The 18961-nt window shown below is 63.8% G+C and overlaps 1 protein-coding gene across 1 annotated transcript; it reads right to left on the bottom strand.

The window, feature by feature from the left end:
• Positions 1 to 125: 125 nt before the first annotated feature.
• LOC130852000 (nascent polypeptide-associated complex subunit alpha, muscle-specific form-like) lies at positions 126 to 5452 on the bottom strand. Its single transcript, XM_057732649.1, has 10 exons — positions 5375 to 5452; positions 4882 to 4978; positions 4257 to 4428; positions 3223 to 3504; positions 2747 to 2926; positions 2360 to 2685; positions 1333 to 1442; positions 1089 to 1272; positions 715 to 957; positions 126 to 613 (listed from the first exon to the last, which is right to left on the bottom strand). The coding sequence occupies exons 1-10, from the start codon at positions 5450 to 5452 to the stop codon at positions 126 to 128; spliced, it is 2160 nt and encodes a 719-aa protein (XP_057588632.1).
• Between the last annotated feature and the right edge of the window lie 13509 nt (positions 5453 to 18961).

Genomic DNA, 18961 nt, shown 5'->3' with positions numbered 1-18961 from the left:
TGTGGTAAAATACATTCTCGGAGTATTAGAATTAGAGGTGAATTGATTCTGTGGTGCAACAGTCTTATTTTCCTTTTTGGGGCTCATTTGGAGCCCGTGTGCCGCCTTCCCCACAGAACGCTGTCTCAGGTGCCGCCGTGCTCCAGCCGCACCAGGTGCGGGGTGGGGTGGGGCGACCCCCAGGCCTGCAGGCACCTTCCTGCTGGAGGTGTTGGGGGGCCGAGAACTGGAGGGCGTGCGGGAGCCGTCGGCGGCGTCACGCGGCCTCCCCTGTGCGTCGGCCTGTCTGCTTGTCCACTCAGCTCTGGTGCCCGTGCCGACCCTGCGCCAGGCCCTGGACACATGGCGAGTGGAGGCGGGGTCCTGGTAGCTGAGGGGGGCGCTGGGAGGCAATAGGGCACCTCCCCGCCAGAGGGGGTCCGGGGGGCGGCGGGAGGGTGGGCCGGGGCTGTGGCCAGGTCGGGGGTCCTGGGAGGCACCGTTGGGGGTTGGTGCTGTTTCTGAAGTCGACAGAGGCCACACGTGGGGGCGGCCGCCGCTGGGGGCGTGGGAGGTCGGACAAGCCCTGGGATAGAGGGCAGCCTGTGGTGGGAGGCGCCGTGGGCAGGAGCAGCTGGGCAAGAGGGGCTGGAGGGTCTCAGGCGTGGGGGTGAGGACCTGGGAGAGGAGGCGGGAAGCCCTCTTAGTTCCCGCTGCTGGACTGCTCCCCGTGACCTCCCGAGTGGACCACGGAGGCTGTGCTCACGGCCACTATGGAGGCCTGCCTTGGTGCCTCCCCCGGCGGTGGCCCAGCTCCCAGCTCCCGAGGAAGCGTGTACCCCACTCCAGAAGCGGGAAAACCCAGACTGAAGGCAGAGGAGTGTCCTGTGGCCACACGCAGCCCTGGTGATTTGGCTGGGAAGCTCGGGGAAGAAGGATTCTGATCCCGGAGGTCTGGGCTCTGCATTTCCAGGACATCTGTGGTGACGCCACAGCTGCTGGACCGGACAGTGGGATGCAAGTGTCTCCAAGACAGCTGGCCTAGGCGCTGACCCCAGGGCTGCCGGGTGCGGCCTGCATGGCCGCAGCAGCCCCTCCCTCACACCCACCAGCCGCGGCCCTGGGTGGGGGCTCGTTGGGTCCCGTCTCCACCTGGTGAGTGAAGCTTGGTGAGCCCCAGCCGACCCTCCTCCTGCAGGCGAGGAAGTCACGTGGGGGGCGGGTAAAGTCCCCGGGACGCAGCGAGGCAGGGCCTCCCCTCACAGGACCCAAGCGCAGGTTAGGGGCCCGGGGCTGAAGCGGGGGCCAGGGGGCTCAAGAAGCCCCCTCCCTGATGCTCCAAGGTGTCAGCACTGGCGCTTCTCGGGCGTATCTGGGCGCGATCTGCACGCGGCCGGCTGAGTCATGGCTCCATTTCCGCGCCGGCGGCGCCGGCCCCGTATCAAAGCCCCGGGCATCACCATCTGGGCAGTGTCCCGGGAGGACGCCGGGATTCAGCCGCTGGCGTGAAGGATTCCTCAGGTCGTATCTGCGAGCCCGCTCCCCTCATCCGAGGGGGTGTTCCTCAGCCCCCATCCTGCAGTGCCGACATCCCGGGGTGGCGGGTGGCTCTAGAAGTGGGACTATTTGAACTCCAGGCAACGTGGGGAGAATGCTGGCAAGAGAACCAGGAAGGTGGAGTGAGCGCTGTGTGCCCTGCCCTGGACTTGGGGGCACTGGCCTCCCCCCACTCCCCCCACGTTCCCTCCTCAGACCCCAGAGGCCCCTCCCTGCCCGGCAGCCTGCGGGGGGGGGGCCCATGTCCCCCAGGGTGCCCTGGCTGTCCCCAGAGCATCGCACCTTGGGGCCTTTCCCACCTCCCCACCCCACCCCCGGCTCAGCCCCCCACCCCCCAGCTTCCGCTCGAAGGTGCGTTGGTGGGACCCCTGGGGGCGTCTGGCCCTGCCACGTCCCCGGCATCCCTGCAGTCCCCTCTTTGGAGCGTGCATCTGGACGAGCCGTGCTTGGCAGGGGCCACAGGCGGCAAGGCCTCTGCCTGTTGCTGTGCCCCACCCCCCGCCTGCCCCACAGCCCTGGCTCCGAGGAGGGTCCGCTGAAGGGCTGTGCGAATAAATGCCTTTGTGTGGGAGCCGTCTGCCTGCAGTCGGAGCTGAAGAGAAGGCGCCGCAGGGGGAGGCCCTCACCGCACAACTGGTGCACTGCTTCTCCCTGAGGACAGTCGCGGGCCTCCTGCAGCCCCGGCCCCCGTGCCTGCCAGCAGCAGGTTTTCCAGCACGCACAGGAGCAGTCACACAGGCCCCCCGTAAGGAAGGGTTTCGGGTCACCCCGGGTCATCCTCCGCCCCTCTGACTTGGAACCCCAGCCCCTCCCTGAAACCCACCTGCGGCCCGTCCTGAACAGCGGGCCAGCCTCTCTCGGATCCAAGGCGACGGGCGGGGTCCCAGAGATGGCCATTTGGACGGATCTCCTTCTGCCGAGGTCGGGGCTTCACAGGTGACCCAGAGCGAGCCAGGTGGGCGTCCTCTCCGCGGGGAGTCCCCGGAGCCGCAGGCCTCCTGGCCGGTGCCCACCTGTGCACACCTGCTTTCACACCCCTCCCCCACCTGCTGTGAGGCCTGGGCCAAGCCCCCCGTCACGGTCACGCGGATGCCCTGGGGGTGGTGGCCCTGGGCCGGGGCCCGGAGCGGGAGGGTTGCGACGTCTGTGCTGTGGGAAAGCCAGCGGGGCTGATGCGGCCCAGGGCCCCGCCTGCCGGGCCTCCCCTCACCTGCGGGATGGGGAGCGAAGAGCTCCTTTGCTGTCCCCCGGGGGAGGCGTGCATGACGCGTCTGCCAGCTGTGGCCGACCCTGAGGGGCGGCCTGCTGGGCCTTTGTGCCTGTCCCTGCCCTCGGGGCTGGCCTCCCACCCACTGGGGAAGCTGGCGAGGGCACCCGCAGAGCCTGCAGCCTCCGTGGGGAAGGGCAGAGCGTCAGACGTCCCCTCAGGGATAGATGTGGCCTGCGTTTCCCAGGCCCCCGGCCCGGAGGGGCACACAGGGGCCAGGCCCCGTGGCGCCCTGCATCACGTGGTGACAGACCCTCCTGTCTCCCCGAGGCGACCGGCACCTCCTGGGGACAGGCTTCTGCTGACCTGTGGGGCGAGAGGTGGCTGGGCGGCCCCCACCAGAGGAGCCCCCAGTCCTGGGGACCTGGATGCTCTGGATGTGACTAGGAAGCTACGGTGGCTCTGGGTGCTGCCCGCACCCGGGGACCGCCCCGCCCCGCTCTTGCAGCTTCAGCGGTGGGGACCTGGGGCCCCGGGGACACGCAAACACTCCGGTCACACTCAGGTGAGTGGCCACGCTGGACCAACCCAGAGAGCCTGACCCGCCCAGGGCCCCAGACGGGAAACCTGAGGCCCGAGACGGGGTGATGCGTAGGGCCCACGGGGTGATGAGCTGGGTCCCGGTCTCGAGCTCTGCACCCTCGATGTGGCCCTGGCCCGAGCGGTCGCGCAGTGTCCTGGGTGGGCTTTCTGGGCGGGGCCTGCAGGAGGACCTGGTAGCCAGATACTGGGACCCCAGACGCCTGGTCCCAGGAACAAGTCTGCCTGGCTTTGCCCTGTGCTGGCCGGGCAGGCGCAGTTGTAAGCTATCCAGGTGGAGCTGAAGGGGACAGTGGTGCAGGGGCCGCTTGGGCTGCTTGGGTCGCTTGGGCCTGGGCACTGCCGTGCTCACTGATGACACGGTCCCCAACAGCTCAGGTGCCTGCCCTCGCTGCCCCAGGGGCTGTGCGGAAAATACTGGGTATTAATAAATAACTTTGAAGTCACAAAACACCATCTTTATCACTTTGATGGGCAACAAAAGCAATGAGGCTGAGGGGCCGGCCGCCAGGTGTGAAACGGCTCATAAACGACCCTCCCGACCGTGCGGCGCCGGGCGCGAGACTCCGAGGTTTAAGACCCACGCTGATTAGAATTTTTTATAAGTTTTTTTTACACGAGTAATAACAGCTCTTTGGAGACAATAAAACGGCCCGGGAAGGATTTTAAAGATCCTCAGGAGTGGGAATTTGATTAGCAATCAGGACGGGTCCCCTCTCCGCCTGGGGCAGCTCTAATTTCATGCATTTATGTCCTTTTCAGTGCCTTTCCCTAGGGAGATGCAGTGCCTTCTGCTGAGGAAACTCCTTTTCAAGACCAAGGGCATCCCTCCCCAGCCAGCACCAGGGCTGGGGGTGCCCGGACACCGGGCTGTGCTTGGGGAGTCTGGCCAGGGAGGGCCTAGGACAGCCACCTGGCTGGCAGGCGAGTCGGGGAGGTGCAGGCTGGCGGGTGGCTGTGGGCGTGGGCTGACGGGCCACCAGGTGGCGGTGGAGGACTGGCCGGGAGGCCAGGCGCGTCCCAGCCGGGCCCCAGGGTCAGCAGGACCGGGCCCTTCCACGCCACCCTAAGGCCCAGCCGAGTAGCTATCGGGGACCCAAAGAGGGCGGTGCATTTCCCAAAGGCAGGACCCGCCAAGGGTGCAGTTTCCAGCGGGGTGAGGACACCCCACGCTCACAGGCCCCGACAGTGTGCCTGGGGTCTCAAGACACCCTGCGGAGTCACAGCCTGGTTGGGGGGCACCCGTTTCTCAGGACCACCCCGCTTCTCAGCTGGCCCTGCTCTGTGGACCCCAGGGGGCCTCTGCTCACATCTGAGCGGTCTGACCTGGCTGTGCGTGGAGGGAATGGGGTGCACGCAGGGGCCCCACGGGCCAGGGCAGGGGGCGCCCAGCCTGCAGTGGCCTGGTCATGGGCTCTCAGGGGTCACACCCACGCCCATCTTGCTTTGCTGCGTGGGGAGCCAGGCTGCCTCCTGGGAGAGGACCTCCTTATGGTCATGCCCTGGGCGTCATGGTGGGTGCTGGGTCATGGGGTCACGGGCCACCCTGGGATCCCTGCCCAGCCCTCCCGAGAGTGTTGGCAGCGGGTGGGACGCGTTGGGTTCTCCTGTCTCCCCGGCTGGGGTGGGGGCCGCCTGAGCGGGGAGAACAGGAAGGTGGGGAGTGTCCCGGGGGTCTGCTCTGAGAATAGGCTCTGGGGTTGGGGGTGCGGGCTGGCGGCAGGCAGAGCTCTGGGAGTCTGTGCTGAGGGAGCGGGTGAGCCTCGGAGCCGGGGGGTCACACGGCCTGCTGCTGGGCCTGGGGGGTGGGCTTGGAAAATGTCCCAAGGGGGGTGTTTAATTCGCTCCTGCTCCTCCAGGCTGTGCTTGTTGGACGGATGCCCTGCGACTGGTGTGGCACGAGGACATGCCCCTGGACACAGCTTCTCTGCGGCCCCTTCTTTGCTCAGGGCCTGATCCTGCCATCAGCACTTGCTTCCCTCGGGGAAAGCCCTCTCGTGATGAGCGAGCAGCCCCGGCGAACCTCCGCACCTTTGGTCCAGACCCCGTCGGCGGGGCTCGGTGCTGGCGGGCTGCAAGCCAGCGGTGTCTGGGCTGTGTGGTGGGCATCAGTGGGCCAGGGACTCTGTCGGGGGGAGAGCTGCCCGGCCGGCCTCGCTCGGGCAGCCCACCTCCCTCCATAAACTATCCCAGGTGACGGCCGCCGCGCCCCCGGACCTGTCCCACCTCATTGTGTCCACGCTGCACCCGTGCTCCTGCCCGACCAGGCTCGTGGCGCGTGAGTGCGGGGAGTTCTGAAAAATTACCTGCCATCGGCGCTTATTTAAATCCCGGGGTGATTTATGAGTGTGGACAGTTTTAAGGCCACCGCCGAGCAGGTCGTTAGCCAGACTGCTGAACTGACAGTTTCCAAAGTGAGCGCAAAGGCACGGCCAGGCCGCCCGCGCCGGCCCCGCGCCTCCCCCGTGCCTCCCCAGGGCACCATTCCCGTGTCTTCGGCAGCCCTTACAGAGAAAGCCCATGGTGTCCTGTCCCGCAGGCCGCTCTGGGGAGGGATGGGGGCCGGTGCGTGGCCTGCACAGGGTGGGCTGCGGGAGCCCCAGGAGGGGCTGGGAGCGCGGTGTGCAGCTGGGAGCGCCCCCAAGGTCCCTCTCAGGCTGGAGGGCGGAGGCCGGGGGAGGGGAGGGGGCTGGGGTGAAGAGGTGACCCAGGGAAGCTGGGAGTGGAATGTTCTCCACCTGCCTTTGGGTGCGGCCCAACACGGGGTCGGGGCGCAAGGCTGCCAGTCCTGTGTCAGGCCCCCCGCACCCAGGACTGTCCATCGCTAGGCAGCTCCTGAGCCCTGGGAAGGAGGTGGGGGAGGTGGGCCGGAGACCACAGCCTGTCAGAGGGAGCAGCACCCGCTCCCGCTGGTGCCAGGCGGGGACGCACCCGGGAACCACCCCCTGCCCACCCCCACCCCCACATTCCTGCTTCTCAGCAAGGCTGGACATTTTTGGGACACGGACATGGAATCTCCTGTGTTTTAACCTACTGGTACCCGGTTAAGACATGGCAGACCCCACCACGGGCCACACCACGTACCCTCCACGCAAGCTCGAGGGCTGGGCCACGGCACGGGGAGGGGAGAGCGGGGAGGGGTGGGTCCAGCCACAGCGAGGACAGGCCGTGGGGCCCCTGGGAAGGGGCGACCGCCTCTGCTGGGGCGGAGGAGGGGCCGCCCTGCGTCCCTGCACCTGCGTGAACCAGCTGGCTTGCCCCCCAGCTCGTCCTCATCCCAGCCCCGAGGGAGCCCTGGTCCAGCCTGGCCGCCAGCTCGAGGGGATGCCCTGAACGAGCCGCCTTCCCTCTCTCGGCCGCGGCTCCTCCGTGAGGAGTGGACCAGGGGTGAGGTCTGCGCCCGGGCCCCACGGGTGAGCCACGAGGGGGTGCCGCTGCCAAGGCTTCCGGGGCCTCTGTGTGGCCGTGTGCACGAGCGAGTGTGCACACGTGTGTGCAAGTGTGTGTGCCTGTGTACATGGTGTGCCCGCACGTGTAGGCACGTGCATGCCAGTGTCGGAGATGTGTGCACACACGTGCAGGCGTGTACACACGTGTGCGTGTGCGCTGGCGAGCAGGGCCCCTGGCACGTGTCCCCACGTCCAGCAGGGAGGCAGGAGGCCCAGCGGTGGACAGCAGCCGCCCTGTCCTTTTCGGTCCCCTTAATGTGGGCTTAATTGGGTAGAACGTTTGTGAGAGACATTTGGAGATGACGTCTAGCCCTGTCTAAACCCTGGGTGGGGGGGAGGCAGGGCGGGGGCTGGAGGGACTGGGCTGGGGGCAGCCCGGGCCCAGGAGCAGGTGGCCTGGGGCCCTGGTGCCTGGTGGGTCCTTTCTGACCCAGGTCTCTGCCTCCCCTTCCATCAAGGGTGGGCTGGACTGGTGGCAGTTGAGGGCGTCTCCAGCTCTGAGATCCTCGAGTCGGGGGCGCTGGACCGGAGACCCCCCCCCCCCGCAGAGGAGGGCGCTCCTTCCGAGACCCTTCCTGCTGCCTGAGCCCCGTCTGGGCTGTGCCTGCGTGACACCTGGTCACTTGGTGTCACCCGCTGGCCTGGCAGTGCACAGGCCGAGTGTGTCCTCCGGAGTGGACGCCTGGGCTCCGGGGCTGAGGCATGAGAACCCCGTGCGGAGCCCAGTGAGGCTGATGCGTGGTCGGTGCGAGGGAAGGGAGGGGTCGGTGACTGCTGGGTGCTCAGGAGAGAAAGGGGCAGCCGGGGTGGCTGAGGGTGGGCCCCAGCGAAGGGCGGGCGTGGGCTGCCGCCGGCAGCACCAACCCCCCAGGCTGTGGAGTCTGGGCAGGAGGAGGGCGGTGCTGCCCTCGGTGTGCACAACATCCTCCCAGGATGCAGATGAGGGGTGCTGGGCGGGGTGTGCCCCCTGCATGGGCGGTGGTGCCCAGGGCGACCCGGGGACACGCAGGGACCCTGGGAGAGAGGCGGGATGCGCCGGGTCCGCGGTCAGCCGGGCGGGGGGGCCCCTGCTGGGTGCTGAGGGGGGGACGTGCCCAGGGGTCCCAAGGCCCGAGGGACCTGAGTGCCCGGGCAGCGGGGGGTACAACGGCGGCCCCCCCCCCCAGCGTGAGGCTGCGGGGTCACAAGTGCAAGCCCGCAGCGAGTGAATATTTAACAGGCCTAGAAAAGCACATGCATAATTAACCAGGCAGGCGCGGCGGAGCCCGAATAATTTGTCTTCTTAAAGGGGGTTTGGTAATTTGTTAAGCTGTTTTGAAATCTGCAGTCTAGCTGCGGGAGCCGTTCTGAGTTCTAAATTAATTTGTGTGATTTAGAAAGTGGGAGCTCCACGCCCACCTCTCTGTTCTGGGGGGGCCCTGGCGTGCGGGGGCCTCCGCCAGCGCTGGCTCCGAGGTCGTTCTGTGATTCTTGATTGATCAAAATCGATGAATTGATCGACCCATTCATTCATGGAGGCCCCGCTCCAGCTGGGTTCCGATGTGCCCAACCCAGAGCGCCAACCCCCGGCTCCCGGGTGAGGTAGGGATGTGATCTAGCTGGGTTTGGAGGCTCCGCTGAGTCCGTGTCCTCAGAGGCCGGTCCGAATACGGGCTCAGCACCCTCCGGGGCTGGTGGCAGGTGAGCCTGTCTGGGAGGCCTGGAGGCGCTGGGCCTCCGGCCCCGTCCTCAGCTGGGCTCTGAGGTTGGCTGACCACCTGCAGTTTAAGGACCAGATTCCCCAGGGCGAGTAGGGGCTTAGGGGTCCTTTGGGTGACCATCGAGGAGCCTTACCGTTTCCAGCCCTGGCTCCCGGGACCACTGTGAATCCCAGAGGACGTGCCTGGCCCCACAGGGTGTGGCCACCCTGCTGGCAATGAGGCCCGTCTTTGGAGGTCTTGTCACTGTCCCATCAGCTGGCGGCTGCAGGATGGGGGGGATCGGGCTCGGCCTGTGCGTTCCTGCACCTCGTTGGCTGGACGGAAGGTCCTCGGTCAGCAGCAGAGCTGTGTGGACGGCCAGGTGGTGGGTAGAGACGGTCGTTGGGCAGAAGCCTCGGGGCAGGGGAAGGCCGGTCCTTGTCTGTGTTCTAGTCCCGTCAGGGCTGCAGGTTGGACGGGGCAGGACGGGCACCTCAGGGCTCTGGGGAGAGAGCACGGCACTTGCCACGGGAGCCCAGCGTGTGTGCAGGGTGTCACCTCGGCCCTCTTGTCCCCCAAACCCCCAACGTCCCTAAAGCTCCGTCCTCCTTCAGCTCTTCCTCCCGAGGCCAGTTCCCACCTTCCAGCTGCCCTGTGGGCTCCCAGCTGCCGCAGCTGTTGGCTCCCTTTCCACCAATGGCGCAGTTTTCAAGCTCTGAGCGGGTCTGAAGCAGCCTGGTGGGTCCTGGAGGTGGGGCTGGAGGTGTGAGGAAGGCCTCCCCAGGCCTGAGCTTGGGTCAGAGCCCCCCGGCAGAGGCAGGCCCAGGACCACACCACCAGCCAGGGTTGTGTTGAATTTAGGGCACAGCTGTGGTTTCAGGGGAGACGGTAGGTGTTCAATAAATGTTGCTCCCCAGGAACGGAGCAGAGGCGGTGGCGGGTCTCATTTGGTGACGTCTGTCCCTGGGCCTCGAGGGGCGTCCACCGTTTCCAAGAGCTCACCCTGCCCTGGCTGAGGAAACCGAGCCTCCGGCCTGCGAGGCCCCCCCCCGGCCTCTGTCTCAAGCAGGGCCTCGCGTCCCTCTGATTGGGGACAGAAACCCCCACCTGGCGCCCTCCCCCCACCCGAGCCCTGGCAAGCCCGGGGGCCTCTCCCCCACCCCGAGGGGGCCGCTTCGCTGAGGCCACCACACTTCTGCCTCGTCTTCGTCCCAGCGGTGAGGCCTCAGCAGCTCTCTCCACGGCTGGGCGAGTCCTGAAATTCTCTTTGCATTAAAAATAAATGCCCCATTTTATCTGCCTGAAATGGCTCTGCTCTGATTGTCTTTTCCACGCCGCTGTATATGGAGACCTATAAAATCATAATACAACGATTAATCCCCTGTATCTGCTTGTACCTAATTTTTATTAAAAATATCCTGTGCTCCAGCTGCCTTGTAAATTAGAGTGAGGTTGAGAAGCCTCCAGCTGGGTGAGCGGGGAAGGAGAGCGTCTTGAGGTGGAGACAGGTTGGCACGGGGGGCCAGGCGGGGGTCTCCTGCCCGGCCGTCTCCTGCCGCTACGGCCTCCCTGGCCCAGGATGGACTCAGGGGGATCTTAAGTGGGTTAGGGTCTCTGCACGTCTTGGCCCCCTACTCACCTGCCTGCCCACCGGTGCCTGCAAGGGGGCCAGCGGCTCTGCAGAGACGTTTCCCCTTTGAGGAGAGAGCTGGGCAGCGGGGAACCCAGCCCTCACGGCACGTGGGTCGGGCCTGCGGCTCCCACCCCTGCAGACACAGGCTGAGCACAGCCCAGGCGTGGCCCACCGTCCTGGAGGCCGGGGCTTCTTCTGCACCAGGGAATGAGTGTCCAGCCCACAGGGGGCCCTGTGTTGAGGATGGGGGCTGGGGGCTGTGCCAAGGGAGGCCGCTCTTGCCGGGCAGCGGGCCCGTTCCCAACAGCGCCCAGGGTGGCAGGGACTGTCTGCACGTCTGTGATGAGCACCTTGCACAAACGCACCCGAAGCAGAGCAGGCCGGGCAGCAGCCTCTCGTGCGCCCCCGCCTCACAGGGCTCGCCCCTCCAGGCTTGTCTCTTACTTCCCGCACCCCTGTCCGCGCGCCTGCAAATCCCAGGTGCATCTTTAAGGGTCTCTCAGAAATACAGACTTGTGAAAGAATAACCACAATGTCTGAGTCACGGACTTCCCTGGTTGCACAGTGGTTAAGAATCCGCCTGCCAATGCAGGGCACATGGGTTCGCTCTCTGGTCCAGGAAGATCCCACATGCCAAGGAGCAGCTAAGCCTGTGCACCACAGCTACTGAAACCCGTGTTCCCAGAGCCCGTGCTCCGCAACAAGGAGCCACCACCCTGAGAAGCCCACGCACCACAATAAAGAGTTGCTCCTGCTCGTCACAACTAGAGGAAGCCCACACACAACAACAGAGACCCAATGCAGCCAAAAATTAAAAAAAAATAAATAATAAAAAAAATAAATTTCTAAAACAAACAAAGAAAAAACCCGAACAGTATCTGAGCCATTCCCTGCTGCCCCCAAACCTCAGGGATGTGTTAGTCTACGGCTGCGTAACAAATTACCCCCCACTGAACAGCTGAGACCAACACTCACTCACCACCTCTCGGTGTGTATGAGTCAGGAATCCAGGTGTGGCTCAGCCAGGTGCCTCTGGCTCAGGTCTCACAGGTGAAGGCGAGGGACCCACCTGGGCTCCCTCACCGGCTGTTGATAGGAAGCCTCAGTTCCTTGTCACCTGGGCCGCTCCATGGGGCTGCCTCATGACACAGCAGCTGGCTCGCCCCAGGGAGGTGGGGGTGGGGGAGACAGTGGAGAGGCCACAGGACTGAAGCCAGTCTTTTCATAACCTACTCTTAGAAGCGACACCCCATCTCTTCTCTTTGAGTCATTGAAAGCATGAGAATTAGTCCAGCCCAACCCGAGGGGAGCGACCACAGGGGGCTGTAATGACCAGGAGTCCCTTGCAGCTGGGGGAGCCTCTCTTGTCTCCCTAAGGCCTGGCCAGGTGCTCACTCTCCCGTCAGCGGTGAAGCCCAGCTCCATCCCTGGAACAGGGCTGGTCTCGGTGGGTCTCCCCAGGTGAACAGACGTGGGGGACGTGACCCTGTGTGACTTGCCAGGCTCGGCTGCAAAGGTGTGGCAATTTCCCCTGACTCTCTGGGGCGGCCCCTGGGACCTCGGCCTCCAGCTGCGAGCAAGCGCGATGCAGCTGCACGAGCGACCCCTTACACGCCCCGCCAGGGCCGCCTTGCCCGTGCCTGGGGTGTCTCCCCACGCCCGGCGCCATCGGATCCCATTTGGAGTCCAGGCTCCACACTGGTGCCCCCAGCGACGGGTCCCTACGGCCCCCGTTTGGGGCTGAGGGCAGGGAGAGCAGAGACGCTTGGGGTCCCTCTAAACTGCAGCTTCTTGGGGCCCCTCCACTGTGAAGTCCCTGGGGTCCCATACCCCCTGTGGAGCCCAGCTGGGCAGTGAGTGGAGAGGCCCTCGCTTCTCCAAGACACGCAGCGACATAAAAGCAGATTCCCCGTGGAAACGCAGCGTTTAACCGACATTTCACGTTTATGAACAGTTTTATTACAAAGTAGATTTCCCACCGTAGTTCCATCAGCTGACCCCTCGAAGGCTCCGCTCGGCACCTGGGAGGCCCTGCTCTTCCGCGTGGGGCCTGCTACTTGGAGAGGATGTAGGGGGCCTGCCCGTGGCCAGACGCTTCCCCACTGCCCTGTCTAGGGTCTCAAGGGCCTAGTAACACCTGCCAGGACCTCACAGGGAAGCTGCAGCGGGCCCCTCCTCTGGGGTGGCCTGGCCTGGACACCCTTGGGGGCTCTGCTCTCCCCAGCGTCCTTGAGAGCCATTTAGGCCCACCCCCAGTGGCGTGTGCCCCCCGCTGTGGCTTCAAAGAACCGGTTGGGGGCAGAGCCCCTGATGTGAGTGGGGAAGGGGCTGGGGTCTCAGGTACATTGGAGGAAAGCAGGGGTGTCTGGCAGCCTTCCTGGCTCTGAATAGCTCACCTGCAGACTTGACTGGGAGGTTCCGCCTGGCACGGGGAGAAGCATCTCCCACCAGGTAGACCAACATTTCTGATCCCCAGAAGGGCTTCCTTGGGACCCTGTGGGACTCCCTGCTGGACAGGGAGGGTATGATGATTTCTCCTGAGAACAGGAGGGACCATGGGATGGGCTTTCATTCTCACCGTGAAGGGATGGCTGTAATTTTGGCCCTGATCCTGACTGGGGGGAAATTAGCTGTGGCCTGGAGAGAAGCCCCCTACTCTCCTGACACTGCCCCCCACACTCCACCATGGCCTCAGGAGGCAGCCTCCTGGGGTTAAAGGCTGAGGGCCCCAGGGCCTTGACATCTACAAGAAAGGATGGGCAACCGAGCCTTGACCAGTCCCCAAAGTAGACAGATTCCAAACTGATGTGGGGTCTTCATGGCGATGTAAGGACTTTCTCTGTTCAGCCATCCTTAATGTGGCTTTTGTCTTCCTGTGAGCCTCATGGTCACAACATCGCTGCTCCACCCCCAGCATCACATCTGTGTTCCAGGCAGGAAGAGAGGGCAGGACAGAAGACAAAAGAGAGTGAAAAAGGAAGGAAAACCTGGTGACTGAGTCTTTTCCCTTTTGTGTTACTTTCTGGGAGGCCCACCCAGTATTTCTGCTTATATCACATTGGTCCCAACTGTGCTGCCTGGCCCTCTCCAGCTACAAGCAGAACCAAGAAACATTCATGCATTGGTGCCTTGGATGGGAAAGGGGCTTCGGGTCATGACTTCAGAAGGCCGAGTGAATAAAGGGAAGGTGGTCTGTAGTGTTTATCCGTTGGGTCAGGAGGACATCCTGTATATCACCTTTATCTTTAAGGTGAGGAAAGTCCTGGTCTTGCTTTTAATTCACTCCTTTTAACAGAAAAGATGCCCCCACCCCACCCTGTGACCGTCGGCCCCCACCCACCAGCCTCTGTGTAATTAACGCCGAGCCTGAGATACTGGGGAGTCTGGCTGATTAGTTTTTTTATTAAAATAATGACGCCTTCCAGGCAATCAGAGGGAATTGCATGAAACTCAGCAGTTTTCACTGCTTATTTATGGTAACATGGAGCAGTGGACAGTCTCATTACCGTCTGTAAATACCTAGGGTCGTGTCCTTGATGGTGAAATACTGCCTTCCTGGACGGCGGGGCGTGGCTCTCCTACTCCTCGGGGACTATAAACCCTCTGGAAGTAATTACCACAGACTTTAAGAGGGGATTTGACAACCTCATTTGGTGCCTTGGAGGCTGTCAGGGGCCTGCAATCCTGGAGGACGTGCAGGGCACGGGCGGGGCTGACCAGAGACGGGGCAGGGCAGGGGGTCCGAGACTGGTGGTGGACCCCTCGCCTCGGGGCTCTCGGGGGGCAAGCAGTGGGCGTGGACCCCAGGCAACGTCGGCAGAAGCCTGTCCCGACCAGGGAGCAGGCCTCTGGGAGCCAGCCCGCTGGTGAGGACCCTGGTGCTGGGGGGCCCACGTTGCCCACGACTCAGCCTGGGGTGGAGCCTCTGGGGTGGAGGGACGCTGGGGCCCCTTCATCGTCGCCACAATTCTCGCCTCCCACTGGGGCTCGTGGTGCAATCAGGATAAGACACCAGCTTCCCTTCCAGCGTGAGCTCGGGGTCAGGACTGGTGTGTGTGGGAGATGCTAAGTCAGGGTTGTCCAGGGAAACAGGCCAATAGGGGGTGTCTTTCTAGAAAGAGGCTTATTGGGAGGAGTGGGCTCAGGTGATCTGGAGGCTGAGAGACCCCCCCCACCTGCCGTCTGTGGGCTGGGGACCAGGAGCCGGTGGTGTGGATGGAGGACCTGAGATCTGGAGGTTTACATCCCAGTCTGGGTCCGGAGTCCGGAGGACAGGAGGCCCGAGGGCAGGAGACCGCAGCCCCAGCCCCACAGTCAGACAGGGGTGGCGCCGTCCCCCTCTGCCTTGGGCCCCCGCTCAGGCCTCCAGGCCTGGCCAAGGCCACCATCAGATTCAAAAGCTGAGGCCAGCCAGAGACACCTTACACACCCAGAATAGTGTCGTACCAGGTGCCCCGACCTCCCCAGGCCAGTCAAGGTTGCACTTGAGATTGGCCACTACAGAGACCCTGACGGACGATAAGATGTTTGGAAAGTCCATGGTGGGGGAGGGGCTGGAGACAGAATGACTGTCCGTCCATGATGAGAAAGAGCCAGTGTAACCAGCCTGCCCTGGGCAGCCGCCAGTGTCCTCTGGGTGTTCGTGGCTCCAGTGGGCGCCCGAGACCACACAGAGCCCTCGGGTACACTGGGCCCCCGGCTGGTGGTCCCTCCCCCAGCTGGCTTGGGAGCCGTGGATGAAGCCACGGGCGTACTATTGCACACCTGAGGGAGACACACTACACCCACTTGGTGGTGGAGCAGCGTGGACACGGCCCAGCCCGTGGCACTGTGGTCCAGACAGCATCTGATCACACCGGGCAGCCTGGCCACCTGGGCATACAGCGTTCCACTATCCGGTGTCCACAGCTCACCTGGCCCACGCCAGGAGCTTCTTTCAAGGTGAGGATGGTTACGTGCTGCACGGGGTCCTCTGCTGGGACCCTCCCACTGGGGCTTCTGCAGGCAACACGCGGGAATTCCTAGCTTTGGGAACTGGGCCACCCTCTAGTCATCAGGAATCGGCTGTAGGGTTTGCTCTTGCTTCGTCCCCACCTGGAGCTGAGGGTCCTCCACCGGGGAGCCCTTTCCTCCACGCCCACAAAGGCGCACGAGCTCCGTGCCTCCTTCTTGGCGTTTGTAGGCAAAGGGGGGATGTCCTGCCAAAGGCACATGAGCCTGGTGCTATTTTCTTCACGTTCAGGGGTAAAGGGTAATACCTGCCACGTCCCAGGTCACCAGACCCTCACGTCCTGCCCTCCTGCAGGCAAGGCGTCCACGTTCTGCTCCACTCTCTGGGTTACCATGAAACCATCACGACCTCCGTGGGCCAGAACATGGCTCAGAGGGGCTGTTGTGCAGCTGTGAGGGGGTGGTAGGGATGCACCGACGTTCTGGTTCTCTGGAAAAGGGGAAAAGCTTCCCCAAATCTGCCTGCACACGGGCGCCAGGTGTTTGTAAGGACCGGGTCTGGAGCAACAGCTGTCTCTGGGTTCGGCTGGGTGACACTGATGAAGTCCACGCCAGTCCCCAGGCTATGCCAGCCGTGCTTGGGTGTGAAGTGCTTCTCCAAGTCTTGGGGATGACGCTGTCTCTCCAGTTCCTCTGGGAACGTGGGAGACGTTGGGGTTGGGCAGCAGGGAGAGCTCCGGGTTCCCACCGTGCTCCTGAGCCCAGGCAGCGGCTGGCATGGAAATCCATAGATGCTTTTCCCCCATGCCCTCAGGAAGCCACGGAGATGTGGGCGCGCGGGGGACGTCCCTGGACCCACCCAGGGGGGCATGGGTCAAAGCTCCGTTTACCCCAGTCCCCGATTTGAGGACCACAGTGACACAAGTTTCCCTCCAAATTCTCTTCCTGGGTGTCTGTCCTGACTCTCACCAGAGGCCTTCTGAGGCGCTGCGTCCCAAAGCTGACGCTGTGACCTGGGGGAGCCCTGAGGGTGGTTCCAGCCTCCGTTCCTGCGTCTTCTAGCGTTCAGACGGCTTCCCACGCGTTCCCAGCAAGTGCTGGGGCTCAGGCTACACTTTAAACCAGGAACTTAGAGATCTGAGTGTGTGTTCTCTTTCTTCGAAGTCCCAGGTCCAAAAGCAGCCACCTGGCAACCGGAATCATCCCGTCTGCTCAGCGCCCCACCCCAGCTTTTGCTTCCAGCTTCCCCCTAGTCGTCCCAGGGTAGCACCATGCAAAGCCAGCATCACATGCGCTGGGCAGGAACATTCCCTCCTAAATGACGGCGAGGCTTTCTTCGGGGCCGGGTAACCCAGTCCAGCCCACACAGTTTCCATGGAGACTGGTAATCCTCAACCCATGCCTGGTACCCTGTCTGAGTCTTTGGTTTCTTGGTTGTAAGAACAGCGTCCAAGTGCGGATCATTCAGGCAGAAGAGGACCTTGGGCAGCTCGCAGAGTCTCCAGGGAGTCTGCGGCACTGGGCTCAGAAAACGACCAGGAGCCGAGGCGTCTGGGAGACCAGAGGTGGGGTCGGGGCGCCACCAGCACCGACACTGTGACCGTCGCCGTGTGGGCGATCACCTTGTATCCCCACACCTTCTCTCTAATTTGCTTCTCGCCAGCTCACCGCGTAGGGGATGGTCTGGAGTTTAGCTCAGCTGCAGCCTCCAAGCTGCCTGGGAGGCCTTGCACTGACCCCGGGACCCCCTGCAAGCTCTCGAGCACTTGCCCTGGGGAGAAGCCACAGTCACAGTAAGCGTGAGCTCTGGGTATGGCTTCTAACAGCCCTGTATGACTTACAGCCCCTTGGATCAGAGCCCCGTGGGACTCACCAAAACCCGACTCTCTTGGTTTGCATTGACCGATCCAGCCGCAGCCTGGGAGCCCCGAAGTGCTGCATCCAGGAGCCCGATAAACCCGGGTGGGTCCTGCCTGTCTCTGCCCCACCTGCCTTACCCTCCCGTGTGGCCCCTCCAGGCGGGCCTGTGCCTCCTCCAGGGCCCACGCGTGCAGAACCTCTCGATTCAGTTTCTCCAGTGGTCTGTTGTAGAACCGTGGCTCGCCTTCTGGCTCCTGTGCTCCAGTGTACAGGTGTTAATTTGATAAACCTCCCACGTAGGAAGGATGGCATAGCCGGGGTCACGACAGGTGGAAGGAGGGGATCCCCACAGCTGCGTGATGAATCTGAAAGGCCTTGTTGATCCTTTCATGCTGTTGAACCGTCAGTGGCTCCCTATTCCCTGCTGGGTCAAATCTGGTCCCACAGCTCGCTACCCCAGGGCCCCATGGTCCAAGCCCCTTGCACCTCCAAACCCCTCTCCCTCCTGCAGTGGCCCTGCTGAGTGTCCCACGCCCGCCAGGCTGGCTTCTCCCCCACTGTCCCTGCTCGTCCTCCACATGGGCCTTCTCCCCACCACGAGGGCTTCTTCCCTTGGCCCTGGGAGCCGGGGAAGGTGTCTCATGGCCGCTACACCTTCTCGTGCAACCAGGATGCTGCGGCCTGGGAGGGGTGCTCGTAATAGTTACGCAGGGACCCCAGGCGCACTGGGAGTCCCGGGCAGGCTGGGATGGGCGGCCACCCTCCCTCTCGCCCACCTCGTGGCAGGGGGCATCAGCTTGCTGCCTTTCCCGGGAGGAAGGGCAGCGTCCTCTCGGGGTGCTGTGAACACAGAAGGTGGGAGGAGCTTCCGGCTGGTCTGGCTGGTCTCCCAGGCCACTCTCATGGCCTGGATGGTCGGGCGGTGCCCCGGGAGAGGACCGTGGTGGGTGACCCTGCACGTTAGTGCCCCGGCCTCCCCCTCCCCAGGCATGTGGCCCGATAGCTATGTGCTCACTGGAAGCAGGAAGCCCAGCAGAGGACCTGGGCCTCAGGGGCCGGCCAGGACACCAGCGGGCTCTGACCTCTCCCTGTGTCCCCGTGGCATCCGGGTCTCCAGGGCCGCCCCCAAAATCATCACCCACCCCCATCGTGTTCCTGGGGGTGGGGGTTCCGCGCCTGCCTCCCGCTGAGCCCCGGGTCCTTGAGCCCAGCGCCCAGGGCAGCCCAGCCCCTGGCTCAGACTCTCCCCCTCTGTGGACACAGGCCTCACCCGCATTGCCAGGAGACCACCGACAATGCCCAGTAGGGTCTGGGGAGCGGGGTTCCAGACCCTGCTCACTGGGCAACTTTGTCTGCAGCAAACGGAGCTCCTTGCAGGCGGGGAGAATGTGGGTGCTGAGGGGTCACATTGGACATTACCTGCCTGGGGCAGGAGCCCCAAGCTAGATAAAGGACTGCGTTGGCTGGGGAGCGGTGCTACGAGGTGGTGGCGGTGGGGCTGTTTTAACTAGGAACCTTGCCCAGATTAAATACCTGTTTCCCAGGCTTGCAAGAGGCAGGGGTGGCCCTTTTAGTAACAGCTGCCCCATAGGAGGGGACCAGAAACAGCCTCCCCTGCCCCTTGCCTTGAGGAGGTTGTCCCAGAAGCTGGCCCTGAGACAGTCAGGGAGTGAGCCGTCCTTCTGGAGGTGGTCCCAGCAGCACAGGGTGCCAGAGGTGGGGAGGACTTGGTCACGGACACGGGCTGCTGGGCAGGTGGCCTCACTCCCACCAGAGCCCCTAAGCCTAACCCTAACCCAACCCTGGACCTAACCCAACCCTAACCCTATCCCGGGCTGGGTGTTGGCCCCTGACTGTCCTGCGTCACAGCCCCAGGGCTGGTCCTGGGAGCGGCCAGGCACTCCTGCCTGCCCCTTGCAGGGGCCGAGCCTCCTCTGGGCAGGGCTGTGGGCCTTGTGGTGGAAAGCGGTGTGGTCTGCCAGAGTGCACAGCGGGGTCGCCGTGAGCCCTGGTGGACCAGTGGCCTTGACCAGTGGACAGAGGTAAT

This window comes from Hippopotamus amphibius, chromosome 4 (genome assembly GCF_030028045.1).
Source record: "Hippopotamus amphibius kiboko isolate mHipAmp2 chromosome 4, mHipAmp2.hap2, whole genome shotgun sequence".
In the NCBI taxonomy this organism is placed as follows: domain Eukaryota; kingdom Metazoa; phylum Chordata; class Mammalia; order Artiodactyla; family Hippopotamidae; genus Hippopotamus; species Hippopotamus amphibius.
The sequence above is the reverse complement of the archived record's forward strand: the minus strand, read 5'-3'. Positions and strand labels throughout refer to the sequence as shown.

What these genes read in the sequence shown, in the direction of transcription:
- LOC130852000 (XM_057732649.1), bottom strand. Translation starts at nt 5,452, where the DNA reads ATGCCCACCACACAGCCCAGACACCGCTGGCTTGCAGCCCGCCAGCAC. An exon ending in CAGGGATCCCAGGGTGGCCC is followed by an intron (nt 4,429 to 4,881) that starts GTGACCCCATGA and finishes GGTCCCCGATAG; the next exon opens with CTACTCGGCTGGGCCTTAGG. An exon ending in CTCCGTGGTCCACTCGGGAG is followed by an intron (nt 614 to 714) that starts GTCACGGGGAGC and finishes CCTCTTGCCCAG; the next exon opens with CTGCTCCTGCCCACGGCGCC.